The following is a 20,177-nucleotide window of genomic DNA, read 5'->3' on the forward strand; positions in this document are numbered from 1 at the left end:
AACTGGACTACTGGACAACGTTCGTCCTATCAAGGTATTCTATGAACACTTTCTGCGCATGCAATTGTTACCAACTTACTTAAAACATGCACTCTTCGGAATACGTCCGACAAACCGGAAAAGACGCTTAACTGTTTGCATGCCTGAAATAAAAACACAATATGAAAACTGATGGATGTGACTTACAGGCGTGCACTGAATGAGTTCTAATGAGTCTCCCTCATTTCACGTCAACGCTCGAATTTCAAACCAAGCAATGTAGATGATATATAATTACAACCAGTAAACTATGATGCTAAAATACACAAAAGAAATACATGTTTCAGTTCCGCGGCCACCCCAGTGTCCAGTATATGGTCAGGACAATGAGATTGGAAATTCTGGCCTCAGTCGTCATCAGTCAGGATCAGGGTCTCTGGCCAGATATCAGATAACTAATAAAGTGTCACAGATGGCATTCATGCCGTACACACAAGAAATTAAGTAGACCCAATATGTCCTCCATCTCACTATATTAACAAGGTTTCAGTTTCGGAGTAGGACTGAGGATAAACAGCCACGCCAACACAACCGTGATATTGTTGTCACATGACGTCAGGCGTGTCTGTGTATGGCTTGTACATTCTTGAATTCACAGAACAAATGTTCTAGTCATACTAAATCGCCGTTACCTCATGTCCATACAGCGACATTCAAGACCGTATCCTGTCAACATACTCGGATTGTGGAAGAAGCAGTTATAACCATACTGGCATTAGAGGGTAACACACTACACGACATGAAATATGGATAGCTTCGGTCCTCGGACAGATTTGAAATATTTTGAACATATTACGTATATCGGTGATTTTGCTTTATAATGGGGTTATCATTGATGTCAACATTGCTGAGTGCGGTGTAAAACTGAACTCACTCACTGTTAATATGGCATGATACATTCAGGTGACCATGTTGCTTCGGCAGACATGCTGAACATGCCCAGCGCGCATATCATGCCTTCAGTTTTGAAATAACTCGACACTAATGTAGACTCTTTCAAAGACAGACAGTACCGTGCACACTCTGCATTCACCTCCAGTCGCAGTAGAACATAGTGGCTTATTTAAACTAGGCCATTGTCAATCATCGATGCGAGATGAGATCGTTCCACGTCCATCAACTATTCACCTGTGTGGAGTAGCAAGCATTACGTGATACCTCTCTATTCGTCTCTATTCGTTAGTTATTATGTTGCAGTTAAATTATTCAGCAACATAATGGCAGTCACCATTGTGACACCCCATGCATAAAATATTGACATCACATATAAATGAGGTTGTGTCTAGTGCTGTTTGGGGGATTTTGTGCTGACATAACACTGTCCACGAAAAGTCTCAAAGCACATAATTACTACACATTTCAAACTAGTGACTGGGTATAACAAATTGGCTGGCACTGGCAGCTTGATATTTCTTTTCCACCAGGAGGTTCAGGCGAAGTATTCGGTCGGGTCGGTTGATGAAGTCATGGACGTTGTTCCATTATTTGTGAAGAAAGGCTATACCTCTGTTATCGTCCTATATTTACATATAATCAAAGGAAGGATTTCAATTTGCTTACATTTAAAACCCAAATGATAATCAACAAATCTTAATCTACTTTGCGATGTAACCCACAACAACTCAATACAACTCAAGTGTTGAACTGGTCTTCATAACTTCACCTCTCAGTCCCAAATTATAATCATATCAAACGTTCTCAGTTCTCTGTCAAATGCTTACACATTTCAACTCAATTTGCTAAACCTTTACAACCTTTTTCCACAGCGTCTCATGATACCAATTCTCAAAGACATTCTCAGTGTGAACTTTCACAAGGCTCAACTGTTCTCAGTTGTCACAATTCTTTTTCTGACAGTGGAAATAAACGCAAACCATACTGAATAGCTTGGGGTTATTACGTGTCATGCTATTACTGGTCCTGCTACTAATACTAATACCAATAGTAACAGTAGTTACAATAGTATTACAAGTAAACGTTGTAGTAGTAATAGTAGTAACCAAAGTAGGAGTATAAGCAGCAGCAGCAGCAGCAGCAGCAGTAGTAGTAGTAGTAGTAGTAGTACCTGCAGTAATGCCCCTGCCTTCTTCACGTGTAGTTTCAGGCCCGCCTTGCTCGTGAAGTAGCCCGTCCAGTAGCCGTTGTCAATGGCGTAAGGAAAGAAATCATCTGTCTTATTGGTCCACGTTACCTTCGCCTTGTTGACGCTGTTGATGTAGCAAGATGGTGTGGAGTAGAGCAGGTTGATTTTACTTCCTTGTTGTTGCTGGAACAGGTTACAGTTCCATTTAGTATCCAGTAAGATGATTGGTTTATTGTGCTTCATGAAGTCATTAACTGGGATGGGCGTTCGGTTAAAGCTATAAAGTGGTGCTCTGAATCTTAGAAAACAGATTCACTTCATAAGTGAACTCGGTCGTAGTGACAGAGCTCTGCCACCCAGGTCACTGGCTAACTCAATGAAGCGTTTTGGGTCGTAGCTGCAATTACTGAAAACACGTTAATTCATCCCATTAACTGTCCGGAAATCAACAGTGCTTTCAGACTAATGACACATCTTTGCTGTTGAATTTGACACTGACGATCATGATGTTCTTTTTTTCATTTACTTTCCTTGTAATTTACCACCAGAGTTTAAGAACAAAGATAAAACCCAACACGACATCATTTTAATCCCAGGCCGGCGTCTAAACAGTATGGCGGCTTGGGGTGCAACTCAGTTTGCCTTGCTGTATTGTACAGTGACAAGTTGAACCTCTCACCTCCTTAAACTTTGCTATCCACGGTAAAGCCCAGTCACCCTGTGAGAATGTGTAATCTGTAGTAACTCACGTTGCTCTGTTAGATTACGTAACATACTGTCTACCTGTAAACCATGTTACCCTCCTAGAATAGGTAAACAATTGTATAACAGTAAACCATGTCACCCTCCTAGAATAAGCAACCAATTCTATAGCAGTAAAACACGTTACCCTCCTAGAATAGGTAAACAATTGTATAACAGTAAACCATGTCACCCTCCTAGAACAAGTAACCAATTGTGTAACAGTAAATCATGTTACCCTCCTAGAATAAGTAACCAATTGTATAACAGTAAATCATGTTACCCTCCTGGAATAAACTGTATAACCATGCTATCCTCTTACGTTTAGCATTCTATTCTACAACTGTAAATCCGGTTCCCATGTTAGTATAAGTACAGTAAAGGTCATTTCGCTTTGTAAGACGATGTAAGACCGTGAAACATAATTACCCATGTAAATGTAATGTAACAATTACCCATGTAAATGTAATGTAACAATTACCCATGTAAATGTAATGTAACAATTACCCATGTAAATGTAATGTAACAATTACTCATGTAAATGTAATGTAACAATTACTCATGTAAATGTAATCTAACCAGAAATCCATTACACTTGTGCAGAACTTGTGAAATTAACAGATTTGCGTTTAAACAAACCCTGGTCATTGAATGATTTCCAGTTGTGCATATATACCTCGTATGCACTCGTACTGAAAGAGTCCGTGTTCGTGAACTAAGCACATCATTAGCGGATATTTACCCTGGCATTTATCCTTTCAATCAGTTTGTCCAAATTCTCAAACCATTGGCCAGCTTTCCTGAAACCAAAGTCGCTACCCATGGGGATCATCACGTGGTTTGTTTTAAACGAAATTCTCTGCAACAGAAGATGAAAGATTTTTCATAATGCATCAATCATTGGAGAATCAGCACTATTATTACAAAGACAAAGATTAGTTTACGATCTTGGGAGGTTGGCAGACAAAGACTTCACCAGACAGTAGGACACGACTATAGCAACAAGTCTAAGCTCTATCAGATGAGAGTCTTGAGACTCATTAAGGAGTCGGTGAATGTATAAGCCGAGTATATGGATGGTATCTCATTTCTCGTACAACACACACAAGGTTTATGAAGAATAGGCTACCATCTATGTACTCGCCTTTGTACGCTGCCACATGGTCATATAACAATGTCATTGACCATGAACTACCGCTAGCAGAAGGAAGTAATCCGAGCAACTTAATCTTCAGTTAGCTTTGTCGTTAAGTAACAGTTACTGTATGTTAATGCTGGTATTTAGCCACAATGCATAGTATCATCCAGTGGTGTCATCAATGCTTGGAATTCCTCTCTCATTAATATCCCGATGCCGACTGATAAATTAATGGTAATCAACTTGGTTTTTAGAATGAAACCACAATGAACACAAGCTACAGTATAGCCTAAAGCCTCGCGCGTGGGACGGGAACATTTCTGTTGATAATTTGTCAGAGAATATCCAGTTATATTATTTCGTTCGTGTTAAAGCAGCAGAATAACTGATCCCACTAAAAAAGAGTTTGTTTATACAGATTTTGTTTATAAAAGCTGTCAGAGTTACCTGATTTTCTATCTCGTCGAGGAATTTTTGCAGATCCATATTGTCCTGGAATGGAGCACAATAATGAGTGAATGTAGGTCATGTGAGGAGTGAGTGAGTGCAGGAGATGTGACACACATCTCACAGAGTATTCCACGTAACATGTCTTTAGTAGAAGCATATCTAGTGGCATCTGGAAGCCCTTTAATCGTCATAAACCATGTTGGTTCGTAATATCCAGAAGTAGTAGAGGAGCACAACCACAAAATATATTTGCAGAGTCCATAGCAGCAAACTGAATCTGTAGACGCCCTTGTAGCCTGATGCGCAGATGTGATGACGAAATTTGATACATATCTTAACATTGCATGCCATGTTATTTGTGTTATAGGATATATTGGTACACATAGGAACGAGATCACAGATCATTTAGCATAATCTTAGGACGTTTCTTTTATCTTATTTATAAGATCTCATGTTGGTGTGGTTGTAGTTGTTGTTGTTGTTTGTTTTGGTGTTTTTGTTGTTGCTCATTTGCGATTAGTCTTAGGAAACGACAATGAATTCGATGCAAACAGGTCTTCTGTCGACCCACGTAACAGCAGCAGCAACAACAACTTGCTCAAAAACATTTCCACCTCACCATTCTGTCTTCCTTCCAGTCGTCCATGACGTAACCTTTAGGCGCATAGTATCCCCCTGAGATGTGCGTGAAGAGAGACGCTTTGTCACCTGAATTTGACAAGCCAACATTACATCACAATACACAACACAGAACCATCGTCTATGCACTACAGAAGTAGCTTAAGGTTTCTACTGGTACTGTTTGACAGGAAGATGCCGGAACCCCCTTCTAGGCCAAACATTTCAGTGGCTGATATCATGAACATCCACTCACCTGATGACATGATATCACCTGATGAGATGATATCACCTGATGACATGAATATTCAGTTATATTATTTCGTTCATGTTAAAACAGCAGAATAATTGATCCCACTAAAAAAGAGTTTGTTTATACAGATTTTGTTCATAAAAGCTGTCTGAGGTAACTGATTTTCTATTTATATATATACACGGATATCATATACACACAAAAATATCCTAAAATATAGTTTTGTATCTTTTCCCTAAATAAACTATAAACCTTTTATTCCGTCTTTTATTCCGTGTGCATTCCATCCTATAGTAGTTCATACTATGGATAAGTTCGGGAACACATTGGGTGTTATCAATGGTGGGGACAACAAACACGTTCAGTATAATCTTCAGTGGTTTCTGGGCAGGGGGCGACGTCAGAAGGTTTAAGGCGTATCACATTCAAAACATAAAGGTAGGGAAATGTGGATCACAGAAGGCGGTGGACGTGGCATCTTACCGAGGTTATCAGGACTGCTTTGCCAAACCAATTCTCGTGTTTTACTTTTCGTCCTTGCAGCAATGTCCTGATAGTCAATGCGACCAAGTACAATAGCGTCGAAACCCATCTGTAACACATGAGCACTCACGAGTCAGTCAAGATAAACTGTATCTTCTGGACGCTCTTCATAAATGGGTATAAAAGTAAGTATACTGTTATCTCAAAATTTATCTCAAAAGCTGTGGGTTGCTTGTCCACGTGCGAGGAGACGCCAGGCGCATTTGGTTTACATTTCAGAATTGCAGCAAATGCACTATATTATTCTGATCTGACTATAAAGAACTAAATATGTACTTGTTTTCAAAATTACAGATGCTTTTCTTGTTCTGGCTGGTCAGTGAGGCACGATCACTGCATTTACTTTCAAAGCGGAGTTAAGCATCGGCAAAACCTGTCTCGAGACAACAAACCCAGTCGCCCTTGCTGGATGCGGCTTACACACAATCTCCATGGCCAGCGTTGGAGATTAGTACTCCTTGGTACAGCAAGGTAGACCACATGTAGCGTGACCTTTACTTTTAATCCAGCATAGCTTGAGAGGAAATACATTTTTAAGAAGTCTCGATGGAAAATGCTAGACCGTCATCCCTTGCAAACCTTCCACATTTTGTACAGATGCTGCTGGTCTCGAGTACATATATGTTTCTATAGTAATTACCTGTTATGGCAACAATACTATCAACCTAGCCTTTGACGACACAAGACATTAGAGCGGCTGGTCATCTTCAACATCTCACAAATGTGACGATATAAGTTTTGGTTTTTGTAATTTGAGAACAAAAGTAGCAAAGACGTTAAAGAGAGCTCTAGACGGCATTTCAACTTTCGTTCTATTTTCAGCTAATATCTAGAGCTCGCTGTTCAGGGATTGGCAGGGCTCTATAATTCTCTGAGGTTTTTTTCTACCTAGATTTGCATGTGCACATGTATGCAGGTGTACGTTTTCAAACACGTGAACGTTCACCCATACTTGCGTATGCTTCCGTACCCGCACATTTACCTACATAAATTCATTAGATTTCAAGTACATACACCTTTAACTAGCTTTACTTGCGGTAGATTTTCCTGGACACACACCGACGTCCTCTCACTTAGCCAGATTCTGTTAAACCAAGTCGCTCACATAGCCAGATAGGGTTTGGGTTGACTAGGGTTCGTATTTTCATAACACTTAGTCCAGATGAGCTATAGTCTGTACCAACAGTCCTCAGTAAGTGAGATTGGTCAAATTTGTATTGAAGTGGGATACATGTACATTGATATGTTATGATTTGAATTTTTGGGGAGGGTTTGAGGAAATGCTCAAATGGTGCCATTAGTGGCATGTGTATCAAAGTGTGTAACATTGATATAATACTATTTGAATTAATAGGGTCAGAGACCATATAATAGATTATATGGTCTCTCATTTTGAGGATCTCAGGAAATCAAAATTAGTGATATCAATGACAAGATTATTTATGCCAAAATAATTATTATTCCCTGCACAAAGATTTTATTTTATTTCAAACATGGGTGTAACATATATGTTGTTCTGTATGGTAACCTAGAATTACCCAGATCTATAAATCATGATATTATCAAATCAGTGCATAACTTTATTACCACTTCAAGAAGAGGTAATAAATCTTTCGTTTTCATCTGGCGTTTTGCAGCATGTTTGTTTGCTGAGTGAATGTTTTTATTCATGTATACTGCATCCGTCGTGTTATTTATGATGTTCTGTACTTTTGTAATCATGTTTTGAATGAGGTCCTTTAAATGTTATTTTGTCTGGATAGGCACTCAAATAAGCTTCTTGCCGATCCAGTTTGTGAACAATAAATCAGAAACAAATATGTTTAAACCGAATATTAATATTACAAACAAACGTGCACACACTGGCGTACATCTTCAATCGTGTCGCAATGTAGATATAGACTATAGCCCTTAAACAAAGGCTCACGCTTCAGTGGCTAATGCTAATTAGCTGGCTCGCATCTCTCACCTTGCCATAGTGCAATGTTGTTTTAAAGAGACCTTTTTGGTGAGACTCTGGCTAAGTGAGAGTGAAGCCACTTCCATCTGTTAAATTACCAGGACACACACCTGTACGTCGACCTATTAATTTATCTGTACGAACAACCGTACATCGAAGTGTTAATTTACCTGTACATATACCTGAGCATCGATCTGTTACTTTACCTGTACGTACACATGTCCATCGGCCTGATAATTTACCTGTACATATACCTGTCCATCGGCCTGTTAATTTACCAGTACACACACCTGTACATCGACCTGTTATCTTACCTATACATACACCTGTACATCGATCTGCTAATTTACCTGTACGTACACTTGTACATGGACCTGTTAATTTACCTGTGCATACACCAGTACATTAACTTGTTGACTTACCTTTGCGTACATCCATGCATCGACCCGTTAATTTATCAGTTCATATACCTGTACACATACCTGTTAATATACCATTACTTACAATTGTGCAAATACCTGTAAACATAATAGTGATCCATATATATATATATCTATATATCCACCTAAATACGCATAGACACGGTTCCATGACAGTGTACGTGGTACTGTAAAAGAATTTTGATTTATTTGGGCAATGCTTGTAAGAAAAGAGGAAATTGCATCCTTCTGATAGATAGATAGATGGATAGATAGATAGATAGATAGATAGAAAGATAGATAGATAGATAGCGCACATATCCACGGACTAGTGCATGCTCAAGGATCTGAGTGTACAGTACACAACCCTGTGCACTTAAAAGAACCCACGAATCCGTTGGTATTTGACCAGATGGTGGCCACATGAACACGTGCATACACCTAGTTGCCGGTACAGCAACGCGCAGTACACGTGGACAAAGTACTGTGACTACGTGTCCCAGTCCACCCAGCTGTGAATTGGGTACCTCGTTAGGATGAGAGAGACGCAATAAACTCGGTGCGCCTAGTGGCAGCAAGAGTTGTATACTCCCCAGGGAGTTAAGATTGAAATACGATGTGCTGTTGAGATTGACATCCTGTGATCGAGGGGAAAATATCAGCGCCTTGAGCATGCACTAGTGCATGGATATGTGCGCTATATAAATATCCTATGCAATGTTTGAAAACATGTTCCCGGTGTCCCTTCCATTAACACCCCGTTCATCAGCATCATATGTTGTGAAATGTCAACTATTTTGACAAAACATCACCTCAATTTACCAATACTGTTGCAGTATACCAAACAATAGCATGAGTAACAGGTTGTTGTAATCTTCAGGAAAGGTTGTCAAGGTGGTGTTCTATGTAATGACCTACCTGTGCAAATATTGACGAATGTTCTCTAGAATGTCCGAACTGGTCGACATGCCAGGCTACCTTCGACTGGGCGCAGGGTCCAAAATTATTGTCAATAAAATCAAAACCCAACGTGTGTTGGTCGATGATGTCGTTGTAGAATGTTGTCGCTGCGTCGCTCATACACCATCCTCCTATGACAATTTCCAGGCGCCCTTGGGAGAGATTAACAAGCTGCTAATGATCTGTGATACCAATGACAGGAAAGGCCTACACTAACACACTAGTATCTAATCAGTCTCTAGAGGTAGTTGGCGTTGTCCACAGGCCATCGATGGGTCAATACCTTGATAACATAAGTATGATCTAGTAAGTCAGTAGTTATGACCGACTTGGGCTTTGATTGCCCACCTAATCATGTGCAAGTACTGACTGTCTACAGTGAGGACGGTTTTCTCTTGTATGTGCGTCAATAAAACACAATTAGCATAAAGCGGGACCGAACACAAACTGAAGTCGACTGTGAGAGCCATTACAATTACTAGTACATCATGGGACCACCAGTTCTTGGGACTCTGCTTTCAGGCATTCAGCGAGTATAAGCAAGGTTCAGGCTGGGATTTGAATCCACAATGGTTCAAAAACCATCTAAGGGACATAACTCTCGATTCTGCAATAGCCTGAAACCAAACACCCCACTTTTTATTACAACGTGAAGTTGACCTACTTTGTTTGATGAGTTCCTTGACAGTGGCTTGAGTCTGCTGATCAATTTCATTCCACCACATGGAAAAGAAGGCCATCTCGATAAAAATGAACTTTCGTTTGGGGTTTTCCAAAAGTTCAGGAATGGTACTATTGAGGACACAGCGAACACACTCATGGCCAAAGTGGTGGGAATACCCTGGAAGAAAACAAACATCGGTATACAAATATTACTGGTTATAAAAGGGCAAACTGAAATGAACCCCGAATACCTGATACTGTGGTAAAGGTGGAAGGTGTAGCTGGTACTGAGGTAGAGGTGGAAGTTGTAACTGGTACTGTGGTAGAGGTGGAAGGTGTAACTGGTACTGAGGTAGAGGTGGAAGGTGTAGCTGATACTGTGGTAAAGGTGGAAGATGTAGCTGGTACTGAGGTAGAGGTGGAAGTTGTAACTGGTACTGTGGTAGAGGTGGAAGGTGTAACTGGTACTGAGGTAGAGGTGGAAGGTGTAACTGACACTGTGGTAAAGGTGGAAGATGTAGCTGGTACTGTGGTAGAGGTGGAAGGTGTAGCTGATACTGTGGTAGAGGTGGAAGGTGTAGCTGATACTGTGGTAGAGGTGGAAGGTGTAGCTGATACTGTGGTAGAGGTGGAAGGTGTAACTGGTACTGTGGTAAAGGTGGAAGGTGTAGCTGATACTGTGGTAGAGGTGGAAGGTGTAGCTGGTACTGTGGTAGAGGTGGAAGGTGTAACTGGTACTGTGGTAGAGGTGGAAGGTGTAGCTGGTACTGTGGTAAAGGTGGAAGGTGTAACTGGTACTGTGGTAGAGGTGGAAGATGTAGCTGGTACTGTGGTAGAGGTGGAAGGTGTAACTGGTACTGTGGTAGAGGTGGAAGGTGTAGCTGATACTGTGGTAGAGGTGGAAGGTGTAACTGGTACTGTGGTAGAGGTAGAAGGTGTAGCTGGTACTGTGGTAGAGGTGGAATGTGTAGCTGGTACTGTGGTAGAGGTGGAAGGTGTAGCTGGTACTGTGGTAGAGGTGGAAGGTGTAACTGATACTGTGGTAGAGGTGGAAGGTGTAACTGGTACTGTGGTAGAGGTGGAAGGTGTAGCTGGTACTGTGGTAGAGGTGGAAGGTGTAGCTGATACTGTGGTAAAGGTGGAAGGTGTAACTGGTACTGTGGTAGAGGTGGAAGGTGTAGCTGATACTGTGGTAGAGGTGGAAGGTGTAGCTGATACTGTGGTAGAGGTGGAAGGCGTAACTGGTACTGTGGTAGAGGTGGAAGGTGTAGCTGGTACTGGGGTAGAGGTGGAAGGTGTAGCTGGTACTGTGGTAGAGGTGGAAGGTGTAACTGGTACTGAGGTAGAGGTGGAAGGTGTAGCTGATACTGTGGTAAAGGTGGAAGGTGTAGCTGGTACTGTGGTAGAGGTGGAAGGTGTAGCTGGTACTGTGGTAGAGGTGGAAGGTGTAGCTGGTACTGAGGTAGAGGTGGAAGGTGTAGCTGATACTGTGGTAAAGGTGGAAGGTGTAGCTGGTACTGTGGTAGAGGTGGAAGGTGTAACTGGTACTGTGGTAGAGGTGGAAGGTGTAGCTGGTACTGTGGTAAAGGTGGAAGGTGTAGCTGGTACTGTGGTAAAGGTGGAAGGTGTAGCTGGTACTGTGGTAGAGGTGGAAGGTGTAGCTGGTATTGTGGTAGAGGTGGAAGGTGCAACTGGTACTGAGGTAGAGGTGGAAGGTGTAGCTGATACTGTGGTAGAGGTGGAAGGTGTAACTGGTACTGTGGTAGAGGTGAAAGGTGTAGCTGGTACTGTGGTAGAGGTGGAAGGTGTAGCTGGTACTGTGGTAGAGGTGGAAGGTGTAACTGGTACTGTGGTAGAGGTGGAAGGTGTAGCTGATACTGTGGTAGAGGTGGAAGGTGTAGCTGATACTGTGGTAGAGGTGGAAGGTGTAGCTGGTACTGTGGTAGAGGTGGAAGGTGTAGCTGATACTGTGGTAGAGGTGGAAGGTGCAACTGGTACTGTGGTAGAGGTGGAAGGTGTAGCTGGTACTGTGGTAGAGGTGGAAGGTGTAGCTGATACTGTGGTAGAGGTGGAAGATGTAACTGGTACTGTGGTAGAGGTGGAAGGTGTAACTGATACTCTGGTAGAGGTGGAAGGTGTAGCTGGTACTGTGGTAGAGGTGGAAGGTGTAACTGGTACTGAGGTAGAGGTGGAAGGTGTAGCTGATACTGTGGTAGAGGTGGAAGGTGTAGCTGGTACTGTGGTAGAGGTGGAAGGTGTAACTGGTACTGTGGTAGAGGTGGAAGGTGTAGCTGGTACTGTGGTAGAGGTGGAAGGTGTAGCTGATACTGTGGTAAAGGTGGAAGGTGTAGCTGGTACTGTGGTAGAGGTGGAAGGTGTAACTGGTACTGTGGTAGAGGTGGAAGGTGTAGCTGATACTGTGGTAGAGGTGGAAGGTGTAGCTGATACTGTGGTAAAGGTGGAAGGTGTAGCTGGTACTGTGGTAGAGGTGGAAGGTGTAGCTGGTACTGTGGTAGAGGTGGAAGGTGTAACTGGTACTGTGGTAAAGGTGGAAGGTGTAGCTGGTACTGTGGTAGAGGTGGAAGGTGTAGCTGGTACTGTGGTAGAGGTGGAAGGTGTAACTGGTACTGTGGTAGAGGTGGAAGATGTAGCTGGTACTGTGGTAGAGGTGGAAGGTGTAGCTGATACTGTGGTAGAGGTGGAAGGTGTAGCTGATACTGTGGTAGAGGTGGAAGGTGTAACTGGTACTGTGGTAGAGGTAGAAGGTGTAGCTGGTACTGTGGTAGAGGTGGAATGTGTAGCTGGTACTGTGGTAGAGGTGGAAGGTGTAGCTGGTACTGTGGTAGAGGTGGAAGGTGTAACTGATACTGTGGTAGAGGTGGAAGGTGTAACTGGTACTGTGGTAGAGGTGGAAGGTGTAGCTGGTACTGTGGTAGAGGTGGAAGGTGTAGCTGATACTGTGGTAGAGGTGGAAGGTGTAACTGGTACTGTGGTAGAGGTGGAAGGTGTAGCTGATACTGTGGTAGAGGTGGAAGGTGTAGCTGATACTGTTGTAGAGGTGGAAGGTGTAACTGGTACTGTGGTAGAGGTGGAAGGTGTAACTGGTACTGAGGTAGAGGTGGAAGGTGTAGCTGATACTGTGGTAAAGGTGGAAGGTGTAGCTGGTACTGTGGTAGAGGTGGAAGGTGTAACTGGTACTGTGGTAGAGGTGGAAGGTGTAGCTGGTACTGAGGTAGAGGTGGAAGGTGTAGCTGATACTGTGGTAAAGGTGGAAGGTGTAGCTGGTACTGTGGTAGAGGTGGAAGGTGTAACTGGTACTGTGGTAGAGGTAGAAGGTGTAGCTGGTACTGTGGTAAAGGTGGAAGGTGTAGCTGGTACTGTGGTAAAGGTGGAAGGTGTAGCTGGTACTGAGGTAGAGGTGGAAGGTGTAGCTGATACTGTGGTAAAGGTGGAAGGTGTAGCTGGTACTGTGGTAGAGGTGGAAGGTGTAACTGGTACTGTGGTAGAGGTGGAAGGTGTAGCTGGTACTGTGGTAAAGGTGGAAGGTGTAGCTGGTACTGTGGTAAAGGTGGAAGGTGTAGCTGGTACTGTGGTAGAGGTGGAAGGTGTAGCTGATACTGTGGTAAAGGTGGAAGGTGTAGCTGGTACTGAGGTAGAGGTGGAAGGTGTAGCTGATACTGTGGTAGAGGTGGAAGGTGTAACTGGTACTGTGGTAGAGGTGAAAGGTGTAGCTGGTACTGTGGTAGAGGTGGAAGGTGTAGCTGGTACTGTGGTAGAGGTGGAAGGTGTAACTGGTACTGTGGTAGAGGTGGAAGGTGTAGCTGATACTGTGGTAGAGGTGGAAGGTGTAGCTGATACTGTGGTAAAGGTGGAAGGTGTAGCTGGTACTGTGGTAGAGGTGGAAGGTGTAGCTGGTACTGTGGTAGAGGTGGAAGGTGTAACTGGTACTGTGGTAAAGGTGGAAGGTGTAGCTGGTACTGTGGTAGAGGTGGAAGGTGTAGCTGGTACTGTGGTAGAGGTGGAAGGTGTAGCTGGTACTGTGGTAGAGGTGGAAGGTGTAACTGGTACTGTGGTAGAGGTGGAAGGTGTAACTGGTACTGTGGTAGAGGTGGAAGGTGTAGCTGATACTGTGGTAAAGGTGGAAGGTGTAGCTGATACTGTGGTAAAGGTGGAAGGTGTAACTGGTACTGTGGTAGAGGTGGAAGGTGTAGCTGATACTGTGGTAAAGGTGGAACGTGTAACTGGTACTGTGGTAGAGGTGGAAGGTGTAGCTGATACTGTGGTAGAGGTGGAAGATGTAGCTGATACTGTGGTAGAGGTGGAAGGTGTAGCTGGTACTGTGGTAGAGGTGGAAGGTGTAGCTGGTACTGTGGTAAAGGTGGAAGGTGTAGCTGGTACTGTGGTAGAGGTTGAAGGTGTAGCTGGTACTGTGGTAAAGGTGGAAGGTGTAGCTGGTACTGAGGTAGAGGTGGAAGGTGTAACTGGTACTGTGGTAGAGGTGGAAGGTGTAGCTGGTACTGTGGTAAAGGTGTAAGGTGTAGCTGGTACTGTGGTAGAGGTGGAAGGTGTAACTGGTACTGTGGTAAAGGTGGAAGGTGTAACTGGTACTGTGGTAGAGGTGGAAGGTGTAACTGGTACTGTGGTAGAGGTGGAAGGTGTAACTGGTACTGTGGTAGAGGTGGAAGGTGTAGCTGGTACTGGGGTAGAGGTGGAAGGTGTAACTGGTACTGTGGTAGAGGTGGAAGGTGTAGCTGGTACTGTGGTAGAGGTGGAAGGTGTAGCTGGTACTGTGGTAAAGGTGGAAGGTGCAACTGGTACTGTGGTAGAGGTAGAAGGTGTAGCTGGTACTGTGGTAAAGGTGGAAGGTGTAGCTGGTACTGTGGTAGAGGTGGAAGGTGTAGCTGGTACTGTGGTAGAGGTGGAAGGTGTAGCTGGTACTGTGGTAGAGGTGGAAGGTGTAGCTGGTACTGTGGTGGAGGTGGAAGGTGTAGCTGGTACTGTGGTAGAGGTGGAAGGTGTAGCTGATACTGTGGTAGAGGTGGAAGGTGTAGCTGGTACTGTGGTAGAGGTGGAAGGTGTAACTGGTACTGAGGTAGAGGTGGAAGGTGTAGCTGGTACTGTGGTAGAGGTGGAAGGTGTAGCTGGTACTGTGTTTGTGTTTAGAAGTAGTACAAAAGGAGGTGTACTGAGACTTGTGATAGTGGTAGCGCGAACCTAACAGGAAATGTTTACGGTACCTGAAATACTGGTATCAATATAGGCACACACGTTAGATGGAACGTAAAACAGCACTAGTAGAGGCAGCAGCAATAGCAGTAGCAGCAGCAGTAGTTAGTAGTAGTAGTAGTAGTAGTAGTAGTAGTAGTAGTAGTAGTAGTAGTAGTAGTAGTAGTAGTAGTAGTAGTAGTAGTAGTAGTAGTAGTAGTAGTAGTAGTAGTAGTAGTGAGTGATTGTAGGTTTACGTCGCACTCAGCAATGTTCCAGTAATATGGCGGCGGTCTATGAATGCAGTGATCAACAGTATGGGCATCGGTCTGCCCGAATGGGAACCGACGAGGTGTCAACCAAGAGAGCAATCCTGATCACCCGATCCCATTAGCAGCCTCTTGCGACAAGCAAGTAGTAGCAGAACTAGCAGTGACAGAAGGCTAAGTCGAAGGAGAAGAAACGAATGGTAGTGGTAGTGTGAGAACATCGCTCACAGATGCAGTATGGCATCCTGTATCCCTTACAATACAAGTACATGACGCAGTAATGGTCGTTTCCCACTAAACAGGGTATAAACCCATTTGCTTCATGTTTCAAGGAGTGCGATGAAGTGTTAACTGCACATAGCCCGAGGGTAAACGTTGCCAATTACACGTATGATGAATTTATTCCTACCTCACTCACATTAGCCTCACACTCTCAAGACGAGGAGTGAAAACCCCATTAAGATTAACATTGGAAAGGAAGTCACTGGTCAGTCAGGAAGATACAAAGCCTGTTTGTATTAACTTTGGAGTTCAGCGCCACGCTCCCTAAACTGACAGTAATATTTGTGGTTTCGGAAAGTAAATTGAATATATCAAATTAATAAACCATTTTGTCACAGAATGTAGGATGTCATAATATGAGTCAAAATATAATTTACGAATGACTATTTACTGAACAGTTTTACCAAAAGGCGATTGCTTCATGATCATGGCCGTACCAAGCCGACCCTGCTTTACAACCTTGCCAGCCGTGGCCGAGTCTTCTCTCTGAACTTTGGCGTTAATCATTTAACAAACAAATGACACTTGACATACGTTTCAGGAAACCCCATTTCAACAATGGTTCGGCCCTGGTTAAAATCAATGGCAAATAAAAGAGAAACTGGAAAGTTTTAAGAAATATGTTGTGTTTCTAGCATTTAATTAAATAACACCTCACAGTCTTGGGAAAACAACGCTGCATGTTGACGACGTTTTTGAGGCACAGTCTTTGATGGTTTTGTTCGGCGTGACCAAGACGTATTCGCGTGAGGATGTTTTTGTCAGGTCTTTCGCTTAAGTGCTTCATCCACTTCGGTACTTTTTTATATTACGATCTGCACGGGGCATCCATCGTTCTACATTTCCATGAACTGTTCTAATGTTTGCATGTGTGGTGATTGATCACAACACCAACAGCGTGGAATTAACGCCACATAGTTTCCGTTTTGTCACTGCCTATCATCTTCCAATAAGATGGCCCAGTGGGTATTCCAGTGCTGAAGATTGGTGGATCGGTAGCTTTGGTGTTAAAGTGTTCGTTAGTCATGTCGGGTGCCGGGTTCGATTCGCCTTGTGGGTACGATGTGTGAAGCATTGGTGGTATCTTCCGTTGTGATATGGGCTGGAAGATTACTACAGGTGGCGTACAATTAAACTCACTCACTTACTCACGCATTCAGTTTCTAAAGTGGTACCCAGCAAGTTGTGAAGGTTGGGAAAATAATGTGGCCCAGGGACTGTGAGACGGGCCAAACGGCACCCAAAGAGAGAGGATTTCACGGGGATGCAGATCCGAGAGTTCTAATCTCGATGTCCTTAGATAGCACAGTGTTACTCACTGTATGTGTAAAATTCCCTCTGATCCGAGAGTGTAACTCAGAGGATATTTACGATATCCTACGTGTTCGAGCAGTTTTACTCGAGACGTATTCGATGTCCGCAGAACGGGCACTGTGAATCATTACATTTTTAACAAGGCCTCTGATCGCAGTGTGTTACTCAGGGGATATTTACGATGTCTTCCGATCGGGCAGTGTTACTCAGGGGATATTTACGATGTCCTCCGATCGGGCAGTGTTACTCAGGGGATATTTGAAACACTATTCAGCATATCCACATAAGGGTGAAGAACGTAACATTCTACAGCCCAGTTGATTTCATTTGAAAGCGATGAAGTTCTCATCTAATCTCAACAAACTCAAATTTTGCACAGTGACGTGAAATCGACAGATGGGCTTTGATGAAGATGCGGTAATAGCAAAGATACTAATATTAGCTTCTGGGCATTGTGAATGGACAATTAGAGATTACAGATACGGTGGAATTACTCGTATTTACATTTAAGGATTAGAGGCTTTAGCAATAGTAGCATCTGGTCATTGACAGTGTGATTAAAGGATCAGAGACTACAATTATGCTAGTAACTGATCATTGGCAAAGTGATTAAGGGATTATAGATTACATCAATACTAGTATCTTGACACTGAAAATGTGATTAAAGGATCAGAGACTACATCAATACTAGCATCTTGACATTGAAAATGTGATTAAAGGACTAGAGACTACATCAATACTAACATCTTGACATTGAAAATGTGATTAAAGGACTAGAGACTACATCAATACTAGCATATTGACATTGAAAATGTGATTAAAGGACTAGAGACTACATCAATACTAGCATATTGACATTGAAAATGTGATTAAAGGATCAGAGACTACATCAATACTAGCATCTTGACATTGAAAATGTGATTAAAGGATCAGAGACTACATCAATACTAACATCTTGACATTGAAAATGTGATTAAAGGATCAGAGACTACATCAATACTAGCATCTTGACATTGAAAATGTGATTAAAGGACTAGAGACTACATCAATACTAACATCTTGACATTGAAAATGTGATTAAAGGATCAGAGACTACATCAATACTAGCATCTTGACATTGAAAATGTGATTAAAGGACTAGAGACTACATCAATACTAGCATCTTGACACTGAAAATGTGATTAAAGGATCAGAGACTAAAGCAATACTAGTATCTTACCATTAAAAATGTGATTAAGGTATTAGAGACCACAACTATTCTGGTTAACTGGTTAGTTACATTAAGAGATAAAAGGCACCAGCAAAAAGATTTACTTTCATTAACCCAAGGCTGTGCTGATAAGATTTCATTACGTAAACGGATAAGGCAAGGGAATAATGTGCCAAACAACAAAGTGTTCATCACGTTAAGGGTTAAGAGACTATAATAATTGGTAATACAGTAGGAACAGGTAACTAGAGATTACGATGCATGATAAGATATTATAGTTAAACTAATAACTATTCGCTATGATAAGAGAACCCTGTCTACAAGATATTATCATTACTATCCCGATAGATGATCAGTCGGTTTCTAAACTCATGAGACTTGATTAGGTCCATCTACTGGTTGACATCGTCTTACATACTTGTGTTGTAACTTACATGTTTATGTCTGGGCAGGAGCCAGATGATCTGCATGATTATAACTAGCATATTATATATTCTTGTTGCCCATGAGTGGGGCTGGCATATAGCACTTGCAGACGGTATAAATAACCATTTAAAAGTGTCTCTTAGCCATACAATGTCTTTTCACTGTGATCAATGATACCGTTGATTCAGAGTGAGTGAGTGAGTGAGTGAGTGAGTGAATGAGTGAGTGAATGAGTGAGCCGCTTTCCGCAATATTCCAACAGTAGCACAGCGGGGAACACCAGAACATTCGCTTCACACATTGTACCCACGTGGAGAATCAAACCCTATCTTCGACGTGACGAACGAATGGTTTAACCACAAGGCTACCCCACCGCTCCGTCGTTTCAGCGAGTACCTACTGGGGTTTCTTAGGAATTACTAGTGGTCACGCCTTGTCAGTGATGTACGGAAGACAATATACGTAATGAGTCATTGGGTAATTAGAAAATAGCTGTATTAGTGAGTATAAGTTACTAGGTAATAGTGGTGAACTGTATATAATTGTATTTTCTAAAAGGTATGGCACACCTGTATGCTTAATGATAACGCGATACAGCTCAGTGAATGTACTCTCTCATCATTGTTTTACGTGACGCATTGACAAAACCACCTACCCGACCCTACACTCTTCTCCCCTGTGTAGTATTGATCCATTGTCTTCAACCAGCCGACATCGTCGTGGGAGTGGGCGACGATATGCACGTTCAGCATGTCCTCGCGTACTGGATTACACAACTGGAAGTAGACAGGTGCAGGACTAATGATGACACATGCTGATACATAATTATTTATTCGCATTATTAGGATTGTAGTACACAATCACTCATATATATATGTATATATTTTCAGTGGTCCTATTCGCTGGTCACTTGAAGCGTTGTCTACACAGCAGCATCCCCCGAGACTGGTGTGATATGGACACAGAAGACAGTCGCAGACACCAGGGAACACTTAGTTGGCACCGAGACACATGGCTGCCATTTAGGCTTAATGTCTATATTCAGTTCAACTAAAACAATTTTAGCTTTCTCATCAAGATGTCTGGCATATAAATGAAACGTTATATTGTTAATGGAGTGAGCACAGCAAGGAACATCTAGAGCCATTTGAGACGACCCTTCTGCAGATTAGAACGTGACTCCTGTACGTCTTAATTGCCCCGCTTGTCACGTTAAGTCTATATTCAGGTAAAATGCATTGGAACCAAAGTGATTGATCTTATGAAAATATGTAATCGGCAGGTGTGAGTGCGCTAACTGAATTTAGCGGTGATTCAAACTGTATTATGTGCTTGTTTGTTCATGTCACATCGTCACATTACATCAAGATAAAAAAGACTGCTACCGTATACAGTTCTGTAGTACCAAATAATCAAGCCACAAGTACGCCCGATACACTACATTTGAACATTCATGGGCTCACTATTTACTATATGTAAAATTCAGGACAGCGTGTATAACTACATGTGAAAATTCAGGGCCTCAGTAAATACTATATCTATTATGTTCATGGACACATTATATACTATATTTGGCAATTCACGGACACCTTATACAACATTAT

The 20,177-nt window shown here is 42.5% G+C and overlaps 1 protein-coding gene across 2 annotated transcripts in view; it reads right to left on the bottom strand.

Annotated features, from left to right (window-relative positions):
* LOC137284277 (lysosomal alpha-mannosidase-like) overlaps positions 1 to 20,177 on the bottom strand; it is a 34,505-nt gene that overhangs the window by 11,932 nt on the left and 2,396 nt on the right. For both annotated transcript variants that reach the window (XM_067816030.1, XM_067816029.1), the window contains exons 3-11: positions 19,229 to 19,349; positions 9,869 to 10,045; positions 9,163 to 9,356; positions 5,806 to 5,914; positions 5,071 to 5,159; positions 4,449 to 4,493; positions 3,606 to 3,722; positions 2,105 to 2,305; positions 80 to 143 (exon numbers count right to left, since the gene is read on the bottom strand). In XM_067816030.1, coding sequence (XP_067672131.1) covers positions 80 to 143; positions 2,105 to 2,305; positions 3,606 to 3,722; positions 4,449 to 4,493; positions 5,071 to 5,159; positions 5,806 to 5,914; positions 9,163 to 9,356; positions 9,869 to 10,045; positions 19,229 to 19,349 — 1,117 coding nt within the window. The remainder of the gene's footprint in view (positions 1 to 79; positions 144 to 2,104; positions 2,306 to 3,605; positions 3,723 to 4,448; positions 4,494 to 5,070; positions 5,160 to 5,805; positions 5,915 to 9,162; positions 9,357 to 9,868; positions 10,046 to 19,228; positions 19,350 to 20,177) is intronic.

Source organism: Haliotis asinina, chromosome 5 (genome assembly GCF_037392515.1).
Source record: "Haliotis asinina isolate JCU_RB_2024 chromosome 5, JCU_Hal_asi_v2, whole genome shotgun sequence".
Lineage (NCBI taxonomy): Eukaryota > Metazoa > Mollusca > Gastropoda > Lepetellida > Haliotidae > Haliotis > Haliotis asinina.